At 49.0% G+C, this 25,710-nt stretch overlaps 1 protein-coding gene and 1 long non-coding RNA gene across 5 annotated transcripts in view; one reads left to right on the plus strand and one right to left on the minus strand.

Annotated features, from left to right (window-relative positions):
* Window positions 1-25,710, plus strand: part of TENM2 (teneurin transmembrane protein 2) — a 1,175,656-nt gene that overhangs the window by 1,117,486 nt on the left and 32,460 nt on the right. For all 4 annotated transcript variants that reach the window (XM_064480080.1, XM_031437753.2, XM_064480081.1 and 1 more), the window contains 7 exons: window positions 181-430; window positions 7,113-7,133; window positions 10,055-10,287; window positions 11,520-11,674; window positions 12,904-13,778; window positions 22,913-23,088; window positions 24,436-24,671. In XM_064480080.1, coding sequence (XP_064336150.1) covers window positions 181-430; window positions 7,113-7,133; window positions 10,055-10,287; window positions 11,520-11,674; window positions 12,904-13,778; window positions 22,913-23,088; window positions 24,436-24,671 — 1,946 coding nt within the window. The remainder of the gene's footprint in view (window positions 1-180; window positions 431-7,112; window positions 7,134-10,054; window positions 10,288-11,519; window positions 11,675-12,903; window positions 13,779-22,912; window positions 23,089-24,435; window positions 24,672-25,710) is intronic.
* LOC116148446 (uncharacterized) overlaps window positions 23,422-25,710 on the minus strand; it is a 39,167-nt gene continuing 36,878 nt past the window's right edge. Inside the window, exons 7-9 of the long non-coding RNA XR_004131963.2 lie at window positions 25,344-25,423; window positions 24,421-24,617; window positions 23,422-24,008 (exon numbers count right to left, since the gene is read on the minus strand). This is a non-coding gene — a long non-coding RNA (uncharacterized LOC116148446). The remainder of the gene's footprint in view (window positions 24,009-24,420; window positions 24,618-25,343; window positions 25,424-25,710) is intronic.

Raw genomic sequence — 25,710 nt, forward strand, 5'->3', positions numbered from 1 at the left:
CTTGGGGTTTACCCACCCTATCATCGTCAAGAAATGGGGGAGCTCCCCACGGGTTGAGGTTTCCAACTGTTTCTCTTCTCTCTGTCCCTTCCCCTCACCCTCGGTGAGCCGATAGATGTGTCCCCCACCCAGAGGGCTGCAGTAACCACCCCCGTTTTCTGCCGCCCCCCCCCCCCCCAGGAATCCTGCACAAGGGCACCGGGGAGAACCAGTTCCTGACCCAGCAGCCCGCCATCATCACCAGCATCATGGGCAACGGCCGCCGGCGGAGCATCTCCTGCCCCAGCTGCAACGGCCTTGCCGAGGGCAACAAGCTGCTGGCCCCCGTCGCTCTGGCCGTGGGAGTCGACGGGAGCCTCTTCGTCGGTGACTTCAACTACATCCGGCGCATCTTTCCCTCTCGGAACGTCACCAGCATCCTGGAGCTACGGTAAGCGGCCGCACAGAAGCCCTCCTTCTGCTCTGTTGCTCCCGTTGCTCCCAAACTCCCCCGGGTAGATGCTGGCTGCATTGGGAGGTCCTCCAGAGGATATGTATGTTCTGTGTGGCAGGCTGAGGTTTGACACCGAGGCCTGGAATCAAATAAGGACTTGGGGGAAATGCTTTGTGTGTCTGTAAAACACAGGTGGGACCTGTTTTATGAAACCTCCACGTGCGAACGTGATGTCTGCCGAACAGGGAAAGAACTACTGTTTTAAGCAGATGGTCCATTCAGTGGTTTCTAAAGTGGCACTTCTTAAAAATACGGATTCCTGGAGCCCAGCCCCAGAGGCACTGATGGAGTAAATCTAGAAAAGAGCCAAGGCATCTCTGGTCTTTGCCAAGCTCTACGGAAGATTCTGACGCACATCCAAGTTGGAGAGCCACTCATGCTCATTTATTAATTCAAATACTTACATCAAGTACCTTTGCTGGGCTGGCTCTCTGTAAATTGTCTGGATCTTTGCACACTCATTAGGCTGTGACTTAGGATTACTGCGCGGGCCTTGCTAGGTGACTTCTGGCCGCCCCTGGTAGATCGCTCCTGGCTGTTATTTGCTGCTGAGTCTGAAGTCCAGGTCTCTGTGCTGGACAGGAGCTCTTGGAAACTCTCTTTTCAGGAAAGTTGATTCCAGACCCTCAAGCCTAGAGAGAGATCAATAAGCAAAGGGGAGAGATGTGGTTTATAAGTAAGGGAGAAAATTCAAGTTCATTCAACAAGTCCTTGTGGAGATATACTGTGTGCCAGGGACTGTCTGGTGAGGGCAAAGAGAAAAACAAAAACAAACAAGCCAAAAGAACCACATGGGAGCCAGAAAAGCCCCAGTTGTTGTGTTTGTGGTCTGGTAGGGAATTTCAGGCTAAAACACGTGGACAAATTTAAAAAACAATTTTTTTTCAAGTAGCATTAATGCAGTAAGGAAAATTGAACAGGGTAAGAAACACAGACTCTGGTGCAGGGAGGAGGGATAAGGAAGGGACACAAATAAAGTTGTCAAAAAAAAAAAAAAAAACCCTGCTGAATAGGTAACCTTTGAGGTGGGACCAGAGTGATGAGATTAGCCATGTGACGATCTGGGGAAAGCTGTTCCAGGCAGAGAAAAGGATTAGCAAACAGCCTGGTTACTTAAGGGATGGATAGAAGTCCAATGTGGCTGGAGGGCGGAGAGCTCAGGGCAGAGTGTCTCAGAGGAAGTCAGAGGTAGGTAGGGGACCGAAGCTTCAGGGTCGTAACAACCGTGTTGACGCGTGGAAGTCATATTCTTACTGCGATGCCCAGCCACTGGAGGTTGAAATAGGAAGGGGGATGGAGCTGACATGATCTGATTGGCGTTTTTAAAGATGATTCTGAGCACTGCGTGGAGAACGGTCTGTAGGTATGCAAGAATAGAGGCTGGAAAACCCATAGGGCGGCTGGGGCAATTGCCCAGGATTTGGATGATGGTGACGTGGACTAGGGTGGTAGAAGGGGAGATGGGGATGTTTCAGTTGGGGTATATTTTTGAGGTAAATCTGATAGAAACTGTCAATAGGACTTTTTTTTTTAAAGGTGGGAGGGGGTGGTACCAAGAGAGAAAAGAATCAGAGGTGATGCTGGGATTTTGTCCTGAGCCGCTGAGTGGGTGGTGGCGCTTTCTGAAGCAGCCTCGGCTGCCAGGTGAAGGACTTAGAAGAAGTCGCAGGGTCCACCTGCATCTTGTGTCTGCGAGGTCCCTTCGGGGAGAGAGATCAGGGCTCTGACCACCAGCAGGCGCCGCTGAGTGTTCTGGGGAGCTGAGACTGTGCCAGGCACGGGGAGGGGTCAAAAGAGGGGAGAAAACCCAGCTCCACTCCAGGAAGGCGGCAGCCTCAGTGACCGAGTGGGCATTCACTGCGCATAAGGGTGAACCAGGCCTGTGCTGGGCTCCGAGGGTCCAGCAGGGGGTGAGACCCAGGCTCAGAGAGTGCCACTCGAGGGTGAGAGACGGACACCCAGGCAGGGGGAAAGGCAGTTCATGCCGAGCGTCCTAGAAGAGCCAACAAGCCACAGCAGGGAAACACGGAGGGGGAGGCCACGGGGCGGAGTAAGAGGATGTGTTAACGAAAAGATGGAGAGAGGAGGGAGGCAAAACGGAAGAGGCTGGATCATCTTCAAGCTGCGAAATTGACACCAGACAAGCCACTTCCCTAGCGATCCCCAGTCAGGTCTCCTTCCCAAGGTGCCTACTTCCTTTTTCATGATGGTAGAGCATCTTCTTCGTAGGCATCCTGTGGGCAAGTGGAGGCATGAGAGGAGGCGAGGAAGCGGATGGAGGGAGCACCGTGCTGTTCATTTATTAATCTTCCATTTGGCCCTTGCTTCTTTGTCACTGTTCTTCCAGCTCAGAGCCACATGGCACTTGCCTGCTACATCCTCACCTCCAAACCTTGACTCATGCTGCTGGCTCTACTTAAAATACCTTCTCTGCCTCATCTGCCTCATCAGGTCCACCTTTCAGGCTGCATTTGAAGGCCCCTCTTCCATGAAGTCCAGTCTCCCTAGCAGAAGTAATTCTCACCCTCCCCTGGACCACTGAACTCTGATTTTCCGTAAAGGCGACAAGGCCCTTGACTGCCTTGTTTCTCAGCCATTTCTGCCAAGTCTTTAGGGCCCCAGTGTGTGAACTTCCGTAGAGCAGGCACGTGTGGCGTCTTCGCCCCAGAGCAGTGCCTGGCTCACAGGACGAGATCAAGACACGTTGCTCGAGTAAAAGGGACACAGACCAGGGGCCTCCCTTTTGTTGGAACTTGTCCGTGATTCCGTGTCTCCGTGTAGGGGCCACAGCATCAGTGATACAAGCCCACTGCCAGCGAGTCACGCCACGCCCACGTGTGCCACTGAGGACAGCTGGCGGGAGCGTAACTATCAGTGTCCCTCAACAGCTGTGTGATTTTCCCCCCTTTGTAACTGCCTTTGGACTAGCTCTCCCTTTCATCAGCCAGGTATGCAGATGATTAGAAGTTAAGCTCTAACAAGAACACTGGTTTGATTCTTCTTTTCTTCCCACTACGTACCTGAAAACAAAGAGCCGTCAATCGCTCTCTTCAAAACAGTAACCAGCAAAGGGAGGGGGGGTTGGGGCGGGGCAGGGGAAGACACCTGTCGTGCTTCTTCTTTTCTCCATTGTGAGTTGGCAGCTGGATGATGGTTCAATTTCGGGAGTTGATGCCCATCCCTGCCTCTCTTACCCACCCAGAGCTGAGCCTCTGAATCTGAATTTTATTTAAATGTGCCCATGGTTCTTTCCCTCTGCTCCTCCCTTGCTTCCTCCTTTGCCGATCCCAGACACGTAGGGGCAGCGTTCTACTCGCGTGCAATACTTCTAATACTACAAGATGCCTTCTTCCCAGGTTATCACCTGGCTGTGCCAATTCCGCTGGCATTCACGACATTTTCAGTGCGTGGTACTCCACCTCCAGGAGCCCATTTCCCTTCTTATAACTGTCACCCTCTTCAGGTGGTCCTTAGAAAACCCAAGCTCTGTGGAGTACAGTAAATCTATCAGTCACATCTTAGGGTCAGCTTCTATTGGAGAAAAATCTTTCCTTTCTCCCCAGGTTGAAAACATCTCAGGAACTGAACCCCAATACAAGGTAGTAAATGATAACGATGGGACAGTATCTCTCTGCCTTTTCAGAACTTGGCTCCTTGCAATAAACATAAGAATCTCCCACCTTCCTGAACGTTTGAGATTCTACTTTTTTTTTTTCGTTTTCCAAATATAAAGTTGTATTATGATATTAACTCTGCTTTTCTGCAACTGGAACACCTCCCCATGCTGATTCTGATGGTGCTGTCGGGGTGGGTCAGTGGCATCGTGCATCAGGGAGGATGTTTAGGGAAGGGAATTGCCTGGCCCAGGAGTGTGAGTGCTGGAGAGGGAGAAGGCACAAGAAAGTTGGGAGCCCGGGAAGGCAGGCAGGGGCAGCAGACGTTGGAAGTAAGTGTCCCCCAGGAAAAGCTTTGCCTGCGAGTTCAGCTGGGACAGACCCTGCCTGGTGCTGGCGTAGGATGTTACAGAGGAATACATGGTCCCAGTTAGAGAGGAAGTGCTTTCTGTCTGTGGTCATGGTACAAGCAGGGTGGTTAGGAAATAAAACATGACACAGCCCCTCCCTGTCCAGATTAATAGTAACAACAATATTCCCATGAAATTCTGGATAGTTCTTGGCACCATTTTCAAAGCTCTTGGACCAAAGACAGATCCAGGTTTCCCGGAGCCTGAACCTTATGCAATTTTGGAATGAAACTGAATAGTATTTAGGACGAGAAGACCAAAACAAATTGCAAATTTGGGAAGCGGACGATTACTGCAAACATCACAAAATCTAGACAAATAACCTAAAATTTGTTATTTACTAACTACTTTGGCACGCCACGATATATGACGCCTGCTTTGGGCACTCCATATCCTGTGGTGACGCCAGGTGAATCAGCACACCAAAGCAGGAGCATTCCTGGAAACCACTCCTGTACCAGAATGGCTAGTGGTCATCTAAAAGATGGTACAAGGACTGTGGAGGGGCCACATACCCCTAAATCCCAACTCACTTCTCTAGTTACAATTAAACCAAACAAACACAAAATATGGCCACTCCAACTCCACCCTATTCTGCGGCACAGAGAGAGCTGGAAAGAGACAGCGGTGTGGTCCTGAGCGGACCGTGAGGGGCTGGAGCTCTTCCAAGGCAGGGTCTGCCAGCACTCAAGGAAGCAACTTCCTTCCTTCCTTCTCTCAAGAACCCATTTCTCCAGCCCTCACTCTCTCAGGGCCCTCTCCTAAGAACCAGCTCTAAGTCACGTCCGCACTGACTGACTCGCTTAAGTTCACAATGAAGCGAGGGAGCCAAGCACACACACGTAAATCACAAGACAGCCTGCTGAGCGCTTCCCAAGATACACAGGGAATGCTCGGAGAGACCCTGAAGTCTTCGCAGGGGAGTCACTGAGAGTCTCAATTCTGGAGTCTGAGGCACCACTTTTTCCTCGAAGGGTATACCTAAAGGGATGGTGTTACTGGGGCCATGACACAGAGCCTGGGCCAGCCCCCTGTAAGTAGGTCCCCCGTGCATCTGCGTAGACTGACGCGCTGGTGCTGTTACTTGGGTTTGTCGCCTGCTAAGCACCCACTCTGCTCATGGCCCTGGGACAGCAGTGACCTCAGCCTTTCTCCAAAGCTCACATCCAAAGGATCGTTTGGACTCAGCCCGCTCAGTGGCTCGGTGCCCCCTGCCCTTCTCCTTCCCCCAACATCAATGTTATATTAATCAACTCAAAGCAGATGTTCTTAGGGAAGAAGTAGGTCAGGTCTGCAGACCCAACTCCCAGCCAGTCTTTTCACAAAATCTTGACTTAAAAAAAGTGGAATTGATATTACAATAATTAAGAGCCACATATGACTACCACTGGTGCAGATAACATTTCACTTTCATTAAGCAGTATAAAACAGACGCGAGAATTCCCGGCTGCCGCCCTGAGACACCGGGCTTTGCGGAATGAATCTTAAATTGCACTATGCCAGTCAGAGCTCAAGAGTTATCAGCATCATTTAATTAACTTTTTTTTTTTTTTTTGCAAAAAACTAACACGTTGGAATAAAATATAAAAATGTAATCCCTGTGCAAACCTACCACTAATGATGGCCCCTGGCAGAGGCCTGAGCTTCACCCAAGCAGGAGGCAAGGCTTTAAACTCTCTTTGTTCCTCCCCTGAAGCCGCCTCCCTCAGCTAGAAGGGAAAGAGGGGTCAGGGCTTCCTTCCAGGTTGGCCTGGAGGCCTCAGGACTGGGGGGCAGTTCTCTGTTTGAGGCCAAAGCATCTCTCCTCTCCTCCCTCACGTTGTTAACTTCCAGCCACTCTCTGGTTGAAACAGGTTATTTTTGTTCTTAAAAGAAAATTTAAAAAGCAGCAAAACTTTCACCAGTTTTCCAGAAAAAGAATGGTAACTGGAGTCTTGGGCTCCATTGACGAGAGGATGGAATCACCTGTAGGTTGCATTCACGGGCGTTATCGATAAGGAAGAACGAGTCCTTGGGGTCCTACATGTGCGAGTTGACATGGGGAGAGGGAGGGTGGCACGGAGCAGGGACAGGAAATGGTGGCGACTCTTAGGGTACAGAGTGTTTGGCAAATGCAGGTGGCTGTGGGCAGGGGCTCTCTCGCGCGTGGTATGGAGTCTTTAAGGTGCCAATGGGAAGTATGTGGCACAGGTGTCACCCAGCTCCCCCCAACTCCCAGGGCAGGTGTCACAGATGAGTCACAGCACGCTTTACAGCTGAGCTTCAATTTGGCTTTAGAATCCCTCCCCTCCCGCCCTCCCAGCAGCCATGCCTTCATTAGCCCATTTCACCTCTTGCCATCTTGTGTCACACGAAGCCACATTGCTGGTCACAGAATTCAAGCGTTCTTGTCTAGATTTTCCAACGGCAGGCAGGAGTCCAAAATCAGAGGAACTTCCTCAGTAATTGAGCCAGGAGCTGTCAGCTAGAGGTGGGGGGGAGAAAGAGGCCGCCCCTTTTTTGGGTCCTTTTATACGAGAAACAAAAATGTTGTTTGCTTGATCAATTCTTCAGCTAACTGTTTGTTCTTTTTCCTTCTGTTTTCTTTCTATAAAGAAATAAAGAGTTTAAACATAGGTAAGATGAAGAACTCTTTCCCATATAATTTGATATGGTTCGTTTGCCTCGTTGTGTTTGCCTTTTGTTTTGTGCTTCCTCGTGTAATGTTGTATATTTTTATGTACCAAATATAGTAACTTTTTTACGTGCTAATTGTCTGTTGTGGATATGATAAGCTTTAGCAATTATGAAAGGCAGTCAAAAAGGGAACCAAATAAGCTGACAGTAATTAGAATTTCCGGAAGATGCAAGTGTAAGATAATGAACCCTCCGCGAACTTTTATCCCGACTGCTCAGCGCGGTCCATAATTGGGCTAAACAGTTGAGGCAAACTTCTGGCTTTTGTAAATGCTGGACTGGGTTCACAAAAGCTTTAATGAACTGGAAACGGGTCAAAAACTCATTTTCAACTCATTAATGACTTTTTTTTTTCCCCTGGATATATGGTCACTTAGAAAAAAACCAAGTTAATTGCCAATCTGTTGGTCAGAATGATTCCAGTAGTCAGCTGCATTGGGAATTTTCATGGAATTAAATCACTTTTAAGTAGTATGAAGGGTGTGGACCCAGTACTTTTTGTCTAAATAGCCTTTGTCATTCGGTTGCCCCAAGGTTATCATTAAAACCGTCCTGGTACAATTCACCCCCACAGGGTACCACATATGCATATGTGCATGCTGCTCTGGGAAGCCTCCCATTACTGAGTTAGGGAAACTCCAGGTTGCACTAAAATGGAAGAAAGATGACCTTATTTTTATTTGGAAGAGGAGGAAAAAACAAAACCATGTATTTTAATGCTCGAGGGAATGCTTCTCTCCACTCCTTGAAATGAAATGTTGGCAGAGGCTTCCACAGATGTTAGGTCGAAGTTACACAGTCAGGTTGTACAAGATCATGAGAGTCAGGGGAAGAGCCATGCATTGCTCCTTCGCAGGAGCCCCCAGACTGGCTGGTTATAAACACCCCAATTGGCGCCAAATTTTTTAAAATGTCACAATCCCCTTCAAACGTACATACTCCGTTAGCCCCCGGCCACAGTCCCCGATGTGGGAGCGCGAACATCCCATCCACCTGAGCTTCTCTGCAAGAATCTTGATCGCAGGGAGTGGTGAGGCCGTGGGGAAGAGTGGACTCCCAGCCAGACCTGACCCCCGCCCTCAACTCCCCGCTCTTCTGTCGGAGATTTTGAAAAGCCTCCTTGAACCGGGCTCCCTAGAAAGTCCGGAATTAATTATCTTGCTCGTAGAGAGGCACAGATGTGTGGTGCCCCAGCTCCTGCGCTCACACCAGCTCCCGTGCGTTCTCTAACAAAGTGGCAGCATCTAATTAAAAAATGTCATGAACTTTTCCCTTTCTGCCCTAATTTGTTTTGCATATATGGATACTCTAAAGACTTAATAGCCAAAAAATAAAAGAAGGAAAGGAACCCAGGTAGCCTGCTCTTCCAAACTTGTTTTCTAGGCTGGAATTTTAGAAAGACCTTGACTTCTAGTTCAATTATGTGTCTTAATAGCAACCTGAGGAGAAGCTGGAATTAAAGACTGTCTCGATGCACAAACTGTTCCTAAAAATAGCTTCCTAGTCCCTTTCTTCCTTAAATAGGGGGAGAACCCAAATGGTGGTGTTTTAATTAGTAATTTACTAGCTAATGTGTACAGGACAGATGCTTCCCACACTACCATCGCCTTCACCTCCTCTTCCCATTTCCAGACTCCTCTCTGCCCATAGTCCCAAACTACAGTTGAAAAATGACTGAAAACATTTTTAAAGGACTGTGCTTATTTTAGGCATGTGGCACCAAAACCTGGTGAACCACCCTAGGACAGAGGGTGCTTGCATCCTGCTGCTTGCATCCCAGAGGCAGTGATGCTAATAACCAGTGTGGAGACAGCGTGAGCATCCATTCTGGTTTCAACAGCAAACCAGTGACAGACACTGCAAAGGGATGAAAATGTAGGGTTTGAGCCAAAAGCGACACAGATGGTGATCCGATACGTCATCTTCATTTCCCAAATAAGGAGTCTAGGACCCTCGTAGCCAAAAGACTTCCCGAAGGTCACCAGCTGGGTCTCAGTGGAGTTTAGAGTTTCCTGTGTCTTAGTCTGGAGCCAAGTCTACAGATCTTACCCTGTCCTAGTCAGCAACACATAGGGCAGCTAGAGGCACGGCAGAGAAAGAGATCCGGGTCTCTAAGCCTTGATGTCCTTTCAATACATTTCACATGCAGTAAGGTATTTATCTCCTAGCATGGCTTCGGGTCCTGACAGATCCTGGTCCACACCGGTCACCTCATTATTACCCAAGATTTGAAAACTGTATCTCTTCCCTGTGTAATTCCGATTCTGGACATGGTATCAGCAAGATGTCACATTTCTTCACACAAGATGCTAACTTTGTTCATATCCACCCCGGGGAGCAATAGAGAAGGTCTGAGGCTGAGGACTGGGGATGGCTCGGGAGAGCTGCCCATCACACAGTTAGGAGGACTGCAGGCTGCCCCAGTATGAACGATCCAGTAGCTTGGAGGCACTGAGGAAGCTTTGATTACAAGGAGAGCATCGTCACATGGAAGTGTCCCTCAGTCCCCACTTGAGAACAGACCCACAGGGGAAGAAAGGAAACTAACACCCACAAAACACAAAACACGAAAGCGGGATCAGAGGGGGATCTTTTGCACCAGTTAAAGGAAGCACCATGTTTTAGCATGATGGCAGGGGATGAATTCTTTGATAGCGTGAGTTGCTGAAGTCCAATTAGAAGTAGCTACGAGCCATGCTATGTCAGAACACTGAGTTATGATGTTAGATTCTTTCCAGTTCACTAAAGTGGAAAGACACTAGAGGTGGTCAGAGTCTTGCTGGGATTTTTGTCATCTCTTAGATCCAGGAGGCCACCTGCCTAGCCCCTTCTCATTTCTCTTTGTGCTGCTCCTCTTAAAGCAACAACCCGGCCCACAAGTACTACTTGGCAGTGGACCCAGTGTCCGGCTCCCTCTACGTGTCTGACACCAACAGCCGGCGGATCTACCGAGTCAAGTCTCTGAGCGGATCCAAAGACCTGGCTGGGAATTCGGAAGTCGTGGCCGGGACTGGAGAGCAGTGCTTGCCCTTTGACGAAGCCCGCTGCGGGGATGGAGGGAAGGCTGTGGATGCGACCCTGATGAGCCCTCGAGGTAAAGGCTGCAGAAGGGGACAGCCCCGCCCCCGGGAGCCCCCCCCCCCCCGAGCGCCCACCCACTGGGCTCTCTTCCTGCTGGAACTGAGCTAAGCCCAGGCAGTCCGCAACGCAGCTTTGCTGAGAATAATTTAAGTCTGATAGATCGCTTTGGTGTGTGGGTGAGTGTTTTTTAAAAACCGTATTTATTTATTTGAAGTAAACTCCCATCACCCACATGCGCTGCGAATGGAAAGTGGGATGGATTGCTCCTGGAGATGGCTGGCTGCCGCCAGTCACGGAGAGTCAGAAGGCAGCGTTCGCTCCGTGAGCCGGAGGGCCAGCTGTGTGGGCTGGAGAGAGAACGGAGCCCCGTGGGGGCCTGCAACCACTCCCAGCTGTTCATGTCAGATAATAGTGTGTATCGAGTCTAAAGCACTACCTGACATTTTGCAAATGCCCAATAAATGGTAGCAATTAAGAATGGGTGTGATTTCCCAGGGTCTGGGATTGGAGGGGAAGAGGTTCTTAGAACTGATGGAGCTCTGTCTGAAAAGGACTGAAGGTACTTTAGAAAAGGACCAGTCATTTGAAGGTCCAATTCTTGGTAGCATTTTTAGCTCCCATGAAAGCATGCGGCAGCATGGATTAAGGATGGAGAACCTTGGGCTTGGGCACTGGGGTGAAAATGCAAAAGAAATAGAAGCTCCTGTTGGCCTCTCACCAGGGGAGTGCTGGGACCCGCGTTCCCCCCAGGGTACTGATGTGCTGGGTGGAGTCGAGGCTTAATGTGGAATACTTCCTGGAGGATGCATTTTGTGTTGGGAGTTTGTGACTGCAAGATCCATTGTTTCTGCAGCCTCATTGTTATAATCCGTTGTGAGCGTTCAAGTAATTTCCTACTGTTAATTTTTCAAGCAGTGAACTTGGAAAATAACTTCTTTCCTTAAAAAAAAAAAGTGGATGCAAAATTATCTCCTCACTCATTCATTTGCAGCCTCGGTTCATTTGTAGCCCAAGGGTCGTTCTTTAGCTAGGTGGTGAGACAGCCAGCAGCCTGTGAATTAGGTGGCTCTTAGCACAGTGCCCGTGAGAAAGGATGTCACCTTAAAAGAGTGAGAGCCACTGCTGAGTGTGCTCATCCATCCAGTAAGTTCCCTCATCCAAGAGGCTAATGCCCAGTAGGGCATCCCCACCTCCACCCCCACCCCACAAGCCAAGAGACACACCCTCACTGTCTGCCTCGCTCAGGTATCGCCGTAGACAAGAATGGGCTCATGTACTTTGTCGACGCCACCATGATCCGGAAGGTCGACCAGAATGGAATCATCTCCACCTTGCTGGGCTCCAACGACCTCACTGCTGTCCGGCCGCTGAGCTGTGACTCCAGCATGGATGTGGCCCAGGTGGGACTCTGTCCTTTCCTCTCAGTACTGAACCACACCAGTCCTTGGCCTCCAGTTCTCACCAGTGCCCTGGCTGGGCTGGAAGTGGCGTGGGAGGAGGAGGAGCTATAAAGACACATCACAGGCTTGTTGGCAGAAGGCTTGAGAGGAACTGGACAGCAAGAAGGAATGGGAAACGTCAGCTAGAAATGGGAGAGAAACAGAAAAAGAGAGAGGGGGGAATTCTGCTCAGAAAAGTGGAGCTGGTGACACACTCCAGCCGTGGCAGATTATAGGGTAGGAGTTACCGTGTAATCACCTTTCTTCTCCATCATTATTGCAGGTTTGAGAACATACCATGTAGTATTATGTGTCAGTCAGAACGTCCCTGTTAATCTGAAGTGACTGCATCCCCACTATATAAACCTCCACTCTGTGCGGTGGTAACTAGAGCAGAGCCCTCTGTGACATGCCCCCAAGTGACAGTCTTTCAGTCCGGGCTCTGACATCAGCAGAGAAGAGAGGCTCACTCAGGTACAACAGGAGGAACCGGACCTTAATATACGGGTCCTCAAACAACCTGGAATCTATCTTTGCCCTTCCGATAAGGGCCTTTTCAACCCTCGGTCAGCTTCACTCATCTCAGCTCAAATTCCTCAGCTGACTGACTGGCACCTTGTTGCTGAGATGTTCAGTTCAGATTCTGCAGAGAAGGAGTGTTTGGTTCAGTTCATTTTGGCAAGCGAACACTCAGGTTGTAGTTCGCTGGCCAGCCTGTGCATTGGCCACCCCATGGGTCAGGGACACCTTCTGAACCCCATGACTCCTTCCTGTGAATTAGATGAAGGTGCCCCCTCTCAGTGAACAGAGCCTCCTCAGGCCCACGGCTTGGGGAGCAGAGTGGGGGCTGCCTTCCCCCAGTCCTATGTCTGGCTGTCTGTGATGACTCTGACCCTGGTCCGGTCATCTGGGGCTGAGAAGAGCATCGTGAGTAGAACTCGTGGTCTCCTCTGGCCGCAGCAGATGATGGAGCAGGAGACGTGTGGTAGTCCCTTCTCCTCAGCCGTGCATGTCCAGCGTGGGCAGTGGGCAGGTGGTTCAGTGATGGGCACTTCTTGTCCAGTGTGTTAGCAAAACAGTAAGTGCCCCCCACCCCACCCAGCTGCATAAAACCCCTAGAAGGGCCCTGCCCAGTTACACGTTGAGTGTGTTCGAGGCTGTCCTTTCATCTGAGGCCGTGTCACCCACAGGTTCGGCTGGAGTGGCCCACGGACCTGGCCGTCAACCCCATGGACAACTCCCTGTACGTCCTGGAGAACAACGTCATCCTCCGCATCACCGAGAACCACCAGGTCAGCATCATTGCGGGGCGCCCCATGCACTGCCAGGTCCCGGGCATCGACTACTCGCTTAGCAAGCTCGCCATCCACTCTGCCCTGGAGTCCGCCAGCGCCATCGCCATCTCTCACACGGGGGTCCTCTACATCACCGAGACAGACGAGAAGAAGATTAACCGTCTGCGCCAGGTGACGACCAACGGGGAGATCTGCCTTTTGGCTGGGGCGGCCTCGGACTGCGACTGCAAAAACGACGTCAGCTGCAACTGCTACTCAGGTGACGACGCCTACGCCACGGACGCCGTCCTCAACTCCCCATCCTCCTTAGCGGTGGCTCCGGACGGGACCGTCTACATCGCAGACCTTGGGAATATTCGGATCAGGGCGGTCACCAAGAACAAGCCCGTTCTGAACGCTTTCAACCAGTACGAGGCCGCCTCCCCCGGAGAGCAGGAGTTGTACGTCTTCAACGCCGATGGCGTCCACCAGTACACGGTGAGCCTGGTGACAGGGGAGTACCTGTACAATTTCACGTACAGTGCTGACAGTGATGTCACGGAACTGATTGACAATAATGGAAATTCCCTGAAGATCCGCCGGGACAGCAGTGGCACGCCCCGCCACCTGCTCATGCCCGACAACCAGATCATCACCCTCACGGTGGGCACCAACGGAGGGCTCAAGGTCGTGTCCACACAGAACCTGGAGCTCGGCCTCATGACCTATGACGGGAACACTGGTCTCCTGGCCACCAAGAGTGATGAGACAGGATGGACGACTTTCTATGAGTAAGTAGCTTTGTAAAGTAGTTTGCAAGAGCACTTACCTTTCCCCACTCAGCTGGCATTGGTATTGGCCGTCCAGGTAGCTTTTAGAATCGTGTAGTCATGCTGTCTTCCTGACTTTCATGTCTGCTTATGGCCCCAAGATATTCCTGTCCCCTCTCCCTGACTCCTCAATGCTTTGCACTCCTGGGGGTCTGATCTTGAACATCCTCCCTGCAGGAGCTGGGAATTCCTGTTGCCTGCTTGCTGTTCCAATTTCAGGATATTGGACACGCACGGCACCCAAAAGATCAAGTGCTGATTAACTTTGCTGATTATTCACGTTTGCCGTGGGTGCGGAAATTAGAAACTAAAAGGCAAGATCCTGGTGGGGCTCCTGTAATTTGCCGATAGGTCCAGCAACACACTTGATTGCACAGACAGGTAGATAAACCCTGAATTTCCTCTTTAGCAGAAGCAGATCAATACGGATAAAGTGTGAGGTATATTAAAAGATGGGGGAGTTGGTCATATTTCCCCTAACAATTAGCTCATACTGAACAGTTCCGCTGTTGGTTTCCCCAGAAAACTGCTTTCCCTCGCTCCTGCGGACAGTTCCTGGTCCAACTGCCTGCTGCCGCAGGTGTTAACCGGGGGATGCGGGTTGGAGGAGATGGCTAAGGCGTGACATCCCTAGTCGCTGGCTGAGACGGGGACAGGATTTACAAGTGTCTGGCTCTCCTTGATGGTGAAGGGTCTGGTTAACCGCTATGTATTTGGAGTCGTTGCTTGCTTTCTGCAGGTGTTTCTTGCTTTTGAGTAGGTGTTGCTACTAGCTGAGAATTTAGTAAGTTGAGGAAGCCTTGTCACAGAAGGGGAGAGGGACAGGAGGGGACAGAAGACCTCACTGCTGATCAGCCTTGCATTCAGGAGTGTTCACTTCCTCTTTGTACGCCACAAGGTTTGGGAGCATGTGAAGGAAGCTGGTGCCACCTGCTGGAAGTTGGCTGCATTGCAGAACTGCTTTGCCCTTGCTCTGTCTTCCTTCTTTGGGCAAAGCTGTCTTTCTGAGACTTCTGAAGCATCCTCACATCCCTCAGGGCCCTGGGACTTGATCACCCTTTGCCAGCCAGTGGCTCTGTCCCTGAGGCATCATCTGAGTGCCTTCTTTCTCTCTCACAGCAAGTTAGGGTCAAGCCACACTTGAACCCAAGCACCTCCTGGATTCTCATCTTCCCTTCCAGCTGTTCCAGCTGGAGACCCAGTGCACTTCAGAGGTGATTTGTGTCCCTCTCGGAAGGCCAGAGGTAGGCTTGACTCAAGAGGCTGTAGCATCCAAGTTCAGGCTGAGGTGCATGCTTAGACAGGAACTCTGCCTGGGAGGGTAGTTTCCAGAAGGGTCCCCTAGTGTCATGAAAACATGGTCATGACTGCTTTTTTCTAATATTTGCTCAGAAGTTACTTGGAAACTGCATAATTTTTTCCTCTCTTGATTTGAAGAGCAGCTTTCCCCCCAGAATGTTGGTAAATTATCCCAAATTCTCCATTGCAGGGGTTCGATGCATACACTTTTCTTGGCCTCCTAAAAAAGATGGTCAGTTGGTTTTGTGGTATTTTTTGTACATGGTCAGCAAATTTGTTGTTAAAAAAATCAGACACAAACTCCACTTCCTGCTTAGCCTTGACCTCAGCCAAAACTTTAGAGAAAGTAGTTAACAAAGTAATGAACAAAAACCACATGGAGACCTCGGGGCTGTCAGAAAACGGTCTGTCCTTCCATGAGCGCTTCCTCTGGGGGATTTCTCTCTCTTTCATCCTGTTCCCTGAGGCAGGGTGCAAATCCTCCCCTAGGTGGGAAGGGAAGCCTTTCATCTGCTCCCCCCATCACAGCGCACTTCTAAGAACAGGTCTGATTATCGTTTCGCGAATAGAGAAACTGAGGCTCAGAGAAAGGAAGCCACTCCCCCAAGGCCACGCAGAGAGCCAGCAGTGAAGCGGGAATCCAATGCCGATCTCCAAGTCTAGCGAGCTCTGCATCCCATAGCCCTGAAGCAGGGGTGTGAGTAGAATTTGGAACTCCTACCTTCGGATTCCAAAAGAGAACTGTGCCAAAGTTTGGGGGAAGATGCGACCCCCCAAAAGACAAATTCCTCAATGACTTTGGGAGCAGGTGAGAAATGTGAAGGAAAAAACACTATCGAATTTTCCTGTCCCTATTTTATGCTCAGTTTCAGAAAGCTCCAGGGAGCCCCAGGCTTGGAATTAAACTTTCCCCAGATGTAGGCCACTGGGTCCTGATGGAAGGTGTAGCCTGGTCTGGGTGTACGTCTTAGAGAACACGGGTTTTCAGAGCGTCCCCCAGAAGACCATGTGGTATGCCAGAAAGCTCCTGGTTCTTGGAGCGAGGATGACAAGGATGTGAAGGCCACATACTGACTGACTGATTTGGACAAGTCACCTAACCTGTTTGAGCTGCAATGTGCATACTGTCAAGAGGGGGTAGCAGCGCACAGCACGCAGGGGTCCTGTGGCGATTCACGGAGATGGTATGCTTTTAGAAATTAGCCAAGCACCTGGCACGTACAAGTTCATCAAAGGGCAGCTGCTAACGGCGCTGAGAGAGGTGACGTCCCACCCCTCAGGTTCCAAAAACCCGCTGCGTAGTGGACAAGGGAGTCAGGCAGATGGCGATTCACTCTGGAGAATGCAGTTTTCACATCTGGTCTTTACATAATACTTCACTTTGAATGTATCCTGTTCTCTCTCCAGGGCCCTGGGACTTCTGGCTCCCCATCCCCTGCAGGGGCAGAGCATGCCTGAGCAAACTCGGGGCCCTGAGGACCAGAAAACACGTCCCCCTCAAGGACAGCCCTCCAGAGCAGTCCTGACCCTCTCCTCACAGTCAAGCAGTGGGGGAAGGAGTGAATCCCAGAGGGATGGAAGGAGCAGGGTTCAAGAGTTACTTTGTAGAATAAGCAGGCATTGCGATTCAAGGAGCTTGGAGCAGGTCCCTGGAACGGTCACCTTTCCCCCCTCTCCTCTGTGGTTGGGCAGCGCCTCATGGAGAGGTGGGCAGGGATGGAGCAGATGGGGGGTCTCTGGAAGGTCTCCTGTGTCCACTGAATCCCCAGACTGGCGGGGAGCAGCCAACATCCCTGAAGGGCACAGAACTGGTCTCTCTTTTCTCCCTCTTTTATTTTAATCTTCTCACTCATCACCATCCGACATACTCTCTCTTTTAAATCTTAAGTTTATTCTGGTCCTCTTCAGAGAGCCAGACACATCCCAGAGGCAAGGGTTTCCCGCATTCTGTTCCTAGCCACGTCCCCAGAGCCTTGAGCCTGCTAAGAACTCAGTGAACATGTGTTGAGTAAGTGAGCCAAAAGCAGCCTCCAGCGCCATGGAGACAAGCTGGGACGGGTTCCACCGGGTGGCCTTGAGGTCCCATTACTGGAACTCGGCTCCCTGCGCGTGTGAGCAGACACCTGACCGTGAAGGTGCTCACTCCATAGGGATATGAAGCTGAATCTGCTTTGAAAGGTAAAGAAAACATGTTTTTCTCCCTGTGGCCCCTGAGAGTCTGGTCTCAAACCCAATCCTCTGTTCTCCCCAAAGGAGACTCTCCGGTTCTACTATTTCTTTCATGATGAAGCGAGGCAACCAACGTGTTGTCGGTGTCCGGGTCACATGGTGCGTCGGAATTAAATCGTTATCTGAGAGCCGTAGGATAAGCGCCTCACAGCTTCTGCTTGGCAGCGAGAGCTGGGGACACTGTCTCTTACTGCGTTTTCTTCTAAGCACCCCGTGTCAAAACACGTACAGCTGTTTTATTTCCTTATTTATTGAGGGAAAAATTAAGATATAACAGTTTCAGGCGTACAACCTAACGATTCAATGTTTGTATACGTTGTGAAGTGATTGCCACAGTAAGTCTAGTTAACATCCGTCGCCAGAGAGTTGCAAAAAATGTTTTTCTTGCAACGAGAGCTTTTAGGTTCTATTCTCTTAGCAACTTTCAAGTATGTCATTAATACAGCATGATTAACTCTGGTTACCGTGCTGTATAGGACATCCCCGTGTCTTAATGATTTTGTAACTTAAAGTCTGTGCCTTTTGACCCCTTCTCCCATCCCTCACCTCTAGCAACCACTTTCTATGAGCTTGGTTTTTGGTGGGGGTTTTTTGGTGGGTTTTTCTGTTTGTTTTTGAGATCTACACATAGATGAGATCCTAGGGGATGTGTCTATCTCTGTATGACTTGTTTCACTTAGTATAATGCCCGCAAGATCCACCCACGTTGCTACAAATGGCAAGATGTCATCCTTTTTACGGCTGAGTAACATCCCATGAGTATATGCCACATCTTTTTTTATCCATGCATTTGTTAACGGACACCTTGGTCCCTGCCTTGGCTGTTGTAAATAATGCGGTGATGAACATATGGGTGCAAGTTATCTTTTCAAATTTGTGTTTTTGTTTTCTTCAGAGAAATACACAGAATTGGAATTGCTGGATCATATGGTAGTTCTATTTTTAACTTTTCTGAGGAACCTCCATTCTGTTTTCTGTAATGGCTGCACCGAATGTAAGTGGCTTTCGTTCTCAACAACAGTGAATGCAGGTTCCCTTTTCGCCGCATCACTGCCAACACTATTTGTTGTTGTGTTGTTGTTTTATAAGAGCCATTCTAACAGGTGTGAGGTGATATTTCAATATGATTTTGATGTGCATCTCCCTGCAAGTTAGTGATGCTGAGCACCTTTTCATGTGCCTGTTAGCCATCTGTGTCTTCTTTGAGAAAGTATCTATACAGATCCTCTGCTCATTTGTAAATCAAATTGTTTGTGGTTTTTGCTATTGAGTTGTATGATCTCTTTATATATAATTTCGGATATTTGTCCCTCATCAGACATGCGATTGGCAAATATTTTTTCCCATTCAGTGGATTGCCTTATCATTTTGTGGATGGTTTCCTTTGCTGTGCAAAAGTATTTTGGTTTGATGCTTTTGTGTCAAATCCAAAAAAAAAAAAAAAATCACCAAGACCAATGTCAAAGAGCTTACTACCTATGTATTCTTCTAAGAGCTTTATGGTTTCAGGTCTTATGTTCAAGTTTTTAATCCATTGGAGTTAATGTTGTGAGTGGTATAGGAGAGTGTTTCATTCTTTTGCGTGGGGCTGTCCCGTCTTCCCAGCACGACTTGCTGAAGAGACCGTTCTTTGCCCCGTTGTGTATCTCAGCTCCTTTGTCGTAAGCTGACCGAACATGGATGTGTGGGTTTATTTCTGGACTCTCGATTCTATCCCATTGCTCTACGCGTCTCCTTCTGTTGCAGTACCACACTGCTTGAAATCACAGATCGTGATGTGATGCCTCCAGCTTTGCTATTCCTTCTTAAGATGGCGCTGGCTGTTTGGGTATCTGTGGTTCCATACAAAGTTTAGGAGTATTTGTTCTGCTTCTGTGAGGAATGCCATTGGAATTTTGATAGGAATTGCACTGAACCTGTAGATTGCTTTGGGGGGTCTGGACATGGTATCAATATTAATTCTTCTAATCCAGGAGCATGTAATAACTATTCATTTGTGTCGTCTTTGGTTTCTGTCATCAATGTTACAGTTTTCAGTATGCAGGTCTTTTACCTCCTTGGTTAAATTTATACCTAGGTATCTTATTCTTTTGATGCAATTATAAATTTTTTAAAATTTGTTTCTGGTTGTTGGTTATTAATATATAGAAAAGCAACAGATTTTTTTTTTTGTATATTGATTTTGTATCCTGCAACTTTACTGAATTTGTTTATTAGTTCTGACAGGGTTTTTTGGTGGTGTTTTTAGAGTTTTATGTACTTATGATGTCATCTACAAATAATGACAGTTTTTTTTTTTTCAGTTGAAGTACAGTCAGTTACAATGTCCCAGTCATGCATATACATACGTATATTTGTTTTCATATTTTTTCATTAAAAGTTATTACAAGATATTGAACATAGTTCCGTGTGCTATACACCAGAAATTATTTTAAATCTATTTTTATATATAGTGACAGTTTAACTTCTACCTTTTTAAATTTAGATGCCTTTTTTTCTTGCCCAGTTGCTCTGGGTTGGACTTTGAATACTTTGTTGAAAATGGTGGCATCCTTTGTGTTGTTTCTGGTCTTAGAGGGACATTTTTCAGCCTTTTACCATTGAGTATGATGTTAGCTGTGGGCCTGTCATATACGGCCTTTATTATGTCAAGGTATGTTCCCTCTACACGCACTTTGTTGAGTGTTTTTCTCATAAATGGACGTTGAATTCTGTCAGAGGCTTTTTCTGCATCTCTTGGCAGGATCACATGGTTTGTCTCCTCCCTTTTGTTCCTGTGGTGTTTCACACTGACTGGCTGGCAGATGTGAACCACCCTTGCGTCCCTGGAATGAACCCTCCCTTGACCATGGTGTATGCGCCTTTTAACGTACTGTTGAATTTAGTCTGCTAATATTTTGTTGAGGATTTTTGATTTATGTGGAGAGATACTGGCTTTTAATTTTTTTTTTTTCTTGTGGTGTCCTTGTCTGGTTTTGGTATCAGGGTAATGCTGGCCTTGTAAAATGACTTTAGAGTATTTCCTCCTCTTTATTTTTCGGAAGGGTTGGTATTAATTCTTCCTTGAATGTTACTTAGTAGAACTCACCAGTGAAGCCGGGTGATCCTGGACTTTTGTTCGGTGGAAGCTTTTTGATTACCGGTTCAGTCTTCCTCCTAGTGATTAGTCTGTTCAGATTTTTTCATTTGTTCCTTATTCAATCCTGGTATGTTGTATGTTTCTAGAAATTGATCCACTTCTTCCATGTTGTCCATGTGTTGGTCCCTGATTGTTCACAGCACCCTTACGATCTTTATATTTTTGTGGGTAGCAATTGTCATTTTTTCCCTTTCATTTCACATTTTGTTTTTCTAGTTAAGTCTAGCTAAGGGTTTGTCAACTGACCAGCTCTTGGTCTCAGTGACCTCTTTGCTATTTTTTTTTCAGTTTTATTTAATTTACTTAAGTGCTCTTCCTTCTCTTAATTTTGGGCTTCATTTGTTCTCATTTTTAAATACTTTTGTTTCTGGTTATAAAACAGGAAAGTAAGGCACATTGGTTACAAATAATTCTTAAGACACAGGAACATACCACAAATGCAGGAAAACCACCCTTAACATTGGGACGTCTATATTGTCAGTTTCTTCTTCATATACTCATATTTTTAGCCTTACCGAAAGTACACTTTCTACTCAACAATATATGAATTTTTTTCAGGCCAATACTTAGCAGTCCACGCCATCAATTTGGACGGCTTCATAGGTTTCTACTCGATGCATAAATCGTCAGTTACTTACTGAATCTTTGGTCAGTGAGCCTTTAGGTGGTTCTGATTTGTTACTTGTAAGTAACATCATGACACTGCTGTTTGAGAGGTAGTTTAATAGCGAAGAAGGCATGAGGGAGCCCCTTTGGCTGGGAGGTAGGTCCTGTGTCTTGTCTGTGTTGCTAGTGGCACCACCAGCAAGGTTTTCTGCCTCGTGCCCCGGGCAGCTGACCGGGGGGGGGGGGGGGCAGAGTCGGGCCCCCGAGCTTGCTGGGTTCCTGCTCACACTCGGCTCCTCTTCCTCACTGCCTTTGCTCAGCTGGCCTCTCAGCTTACTGTGGTTCCACTCTGCAGAGCTCAGCTCTTTCCATTTCACCTCAGGAGCAAATCTCCTCCCATCACTGAAAGTCCTGAGCCAGGTCTGCAGTCCTTTATTCCAGAAACATTTCCCAAACACACACCCTGCACATCTGCTTTTGTTGTCCTGGGCACGGAGTGACAAAGTCCAGCAGTTCTGTTCACAGAAACCTTTCTACCCTCGTATCCTGTACAGGCTTCTGAAGTCTTCATCGCTCCAAACCTGCCAGCCTTGTCCCTGCGCAGATTGGGGGTGCGGGTCACACCCCAGATGTTGAGCAGCTCTTCCTCGTTTCTAACCCTGAAAGCAAAACGCGTTCCTCGCTCTGCTGTCCTCCCTTCTCCAGTAACAAGAAGTCTCACCTGGTCTCACTCAAGGTCCTCCACACACAGCCCTTGGAGAGAGGTTCTTTCTCTTTCCTAGGGCAGAAGGAGGGCCAGGCTTCTGAATCCAAAGCATCTTCCAGGGTGCAGACATGTTCCAGCAAGAGGAACAGGAGGGCTTCTTGCTAAAGGAGGTGGAAAAAATAAATACACGCACTGTCAGAGTACAGACGACACCTGCTACAGAAAGGAGGAGGGCTTGCTTGCAGGCTGCAGAACTTGATCACTGGTGTGTACTGAGACCTGGGTGCTGAGGACAACAGAGGCCAAGTGAGTCATTAGGAAAACGGTCAGAGACGGCTGCACGGAGCCGTGGTTGGTTCGAGGCCACAGGACCTGAGGAATGGTTACAGGCGGCCAGACTGCTGCGCTTGCGCCATGGCGCGGAGGTGGCATTTGGCCCAGGCTGAGTGAGTGTGGAAGACCGAGAGCATGGGTGGTCTCAAATGCCAGGTTTTCATTTGACTGAGCAGCCACTGGGGAAACGGTACGGTTAGTTCAGCAGAGAAGTGACATAAGGAAAGCGATCACTTTTAGGAAGGTTAACTTCGTGGCTCCGTGGAACACATACGCGAAGTGACGAGCGTTGAGTAGCTTGCGCTCACCGACTTGGCAAAGTGCAACTCAGCACACCCTGCCTGAGGGGGAGGTAAAGAGGGTCGCCGTTTCTCTGGGCAGGGTGCAGGGGTTTTTGTACTGAAGTGTAGTTGATTTACAGTGTTGTGTTAACTTCAGGTGTACAGCACAGTGACTCAGGAATACAGATACTCGCCATCTGCCGGTGGACACTCAGCTTGTTTCCCTGTTTCCTGTTGTCAGTGGTGTTGCCGTGTGCATTGAGAGGGTCTCTCCATCATATGGGGACTCAATTTTTGCCTTTTAATGAATCTCCATAGTGGCTGCATCCATTTACACTCCCCAGGTGGAGGCTTTGATGACTGTGACAGGGGCCTCGGCGTGCTGCCACCTCCCAGTGCCTCTCTTTCTGTGGCCCTGTGAGTCTGTCCCATGTGTGGCGCCGAGGGTTGAGGAAGCCTCTAGTCCCAGTAGCTGCTTCTAACCAGTGTGTCTCTTCTCCAGTTATGACCACGAGGGCCGCCTGACCAATGTGACACGCCCCACAGGGGTGGTGACCAGCCTGCACCGGGAAATGGAGAAATCCATCACCATTGACATCGAGAACTCCAACCGTGACGATGATGTCACCGTCATCACCAACCTGTCCTCGGTGGAGGCTTCCTACACAGTGGTGCAAGGTAAGCCCGGGGGCGGGGCGCAGCGGGGCGCTTGGGCCCGGACTGCGGAGTTGCACTTCACGAAGATACCTGCATGTCCCTGTCTGCAAGCAACCTGCCGTGCTGTGCTGGGGGGGGGGGAGGGGGGTCTGTTACATGTTTACCTGAAACTGTCAATCACAGGTTGTTTACCTCTTTGCACCCTGGCCCCATTCTGAGTCTCTTCATGCCCTTCTGTGATGAGACAGTCATCCTGCAGTCACTGGGGTCTCAAAGGTTTCTGACCACCCCCATGGTTACTGATCGGCATGACGTACATTCCAGGAGAAGCACGGGGGCTGGCAAGAAAAGGACTTGTGCAGATTAGGTTTCCTTTTAATTAAGATAGAATGTCAGTGGGCCAGCCCCTCGTCAGAGGCTAAAAGTGTCCTCTCAGTAGATAAATGGTGACATTTCTGGACTGTTATCCCACGACAGAGCCTGTTTCAATGACTCTATTTCTGCTCTGCCAGATGGTTAATGATGTAGATGTTTGTCTTTCTGCACGACGGCTGCAGTCACAGGAGTGACAGGTACACACGGGCTCACAACCCCAAAAGCCAGCAAATCCGAGGCCAGACCAGCTGGGCTCCTTTGCCTGATCAGGAAGCAGCCTACCTGTAACAGGCGTCTCTGCCTCACCCTTCCTGGAACTTTGAGAAAGGGGAAAAAAAGGTCAGAATTCTGACCGACTGCTGTAGAGTCCATTTGGGAAGAAGATAAGCACGTGTTATCAGCACCCAATGGCTCCGTCTACCTCGTGCTGTTTGAGTCTTCAGATGATTTCTCTCGAGTGGAGGTGGCATCCTGGTAGAGACAGACACATGACAGGCAGGAAGGTTGCTTTTTCTGTTTCTTTTCTTGAAGAACCCAACCAAGACTGGATTTGCAGTGGAGCTGACCTGTGGGAGACCATCAACTGCAGGTTAGATGGTGGGCAAGAGGCAAAAAATAATATTAAGTAGGTTTTTTTTTTTCCCCATTTCAGCTAAAACTATATGTTAAAAATCAGAGATTTGATTGACACAAACTGTGTAGGCAGTAGACATCTTTATCTGTTTAAATGCACTATTAATAGTCTTCAGTGAGTAAAAGAAAAATATCACAGCATAATTATTTCTGGAGTGCCACATATTAATAATGTTTTTCTTTCCACGGATCAGTAGCATCTCTGCTACACACCTTAACATTGTACGTGTGCTAATTGAAGGCAGCCTTAGACTGACAGCTGCAGAGCACCATGGAAACCTACAAAAATAGGGGTTCTGTTCTCTTATGACTAACAGCGTAGATAATTTATTTCCCTCTCCCCACCTTCCATGTCTCCAGATCAAGTGAGGAACAGCTACCAGCTCTGTAATAACGGTACCCTGAGGGTGATGTATGCCAATGGGATGGGTGTCAGCTTCCACAGCGAGCCCCACGTCCTGGCGGGCACCATCACCCCCACCATCGGGCGCTGCAACATCTCTCTGCCCATGGAGAACGGCCTGAACTCCATTGAGTGGCGCCTAAGGAAGGAACAGATTAAAGGCAAAGTCACCATCTTTGGCAGGAAACTCCGGGTAAGTAGTTCTACCCAACTTGTTGCCACAGGGTAGGAGGGGGCCACACGCTTTCCTCAGGCGCTGAGGCAACCTCCCGGTTCCCGAGCCACCATCGCTCCTTTCTTCCCAGGAGGAGACACGTGAGTCCTGTCCCTCTGGGACTCAGACCTCGGGGAGAACGTTCTCCATTTCCGAGGACCGGAAAAAGTGGGGATTTACCTTAAACTCTATCTAACTAGCGCTCCCTTTGGGCTTCCTTTCACGCGTACCATCTCCCTCAGCCTGCACTGTTTGACCAGCTTGGCCAATCAGTGGGTGCCCATGCCTGCTGTGTGCTGGGCGACTTGCTGAATACTAGAAGAATGAGAGTTTTATCACACTCACACACTCAAGGTGTTGACAGTCCAGTAGAGGATATAAACTCAGGACAATCAATGGGTTCAGTGAGAATATAGAGGAACACCCAGGGCTTGACGGCATCCCAGAAGAGGGGCTCTCATCCAGCCTGCGGGGGGTCAGGGAAGGCTTCCCAGGAGGAAGCAGCAAGCAAGCTGTAGCAGGACGTTTTAACCAACCCTAGCTTTCCCAGACTAGGTCACTTACCCACAAGTGAAGTGACATCTTTTAAAACCAATATACAACATTTATGATGCAAGCACTGTGTTACATGCTTTTCTTGTATCATCTTACCTTCAGCAGCCCTGTGGGGGTAGGCATTCTTAGCTCCGTTGTTCAGTTGAGGAAACAGAGTCTCTGAGGAGCTAAATAACCTGCTCGGGGGCAAAATGGCAAAGCCAGGACTCAGCACCAGTTCCATCTTCCTGTCAGGCTCGCTGACCAGGATTCTTAACCACCAGCCCTCATACCTTCCTGACTAGATCGACAGTCATCCGTGTGGCGCCGAGAGGGGCTGCGAGTCTTACCGCCATGCTAACCCGTGCCCCAGGGGAGGATCCTAGGGCTCCTGGTCTTCATCAGACTCAGCACCCATCTGATGACCAGCTAGCTCCCTCCTAGGATCCAGGTGCTGTGCAATGCACTGGAGCTACAAGGTGCG

The sequence above is a fragment of the Camelus dromedarius genome, chromosome 27, assembly GCF_036321535.1.
Source record: "Camelus dromedarius isolate mCamDro1 chromosome 27, mCamDro1.pat, whole genome shotgun sequence".
NCBI classification, from domain to species: domain Eukaryota; kingdom Metazoa; phylum Chordata; class Mammalia; order Artiodactyla; family Camelidae; genus Camelus; species Camelus dromedarius.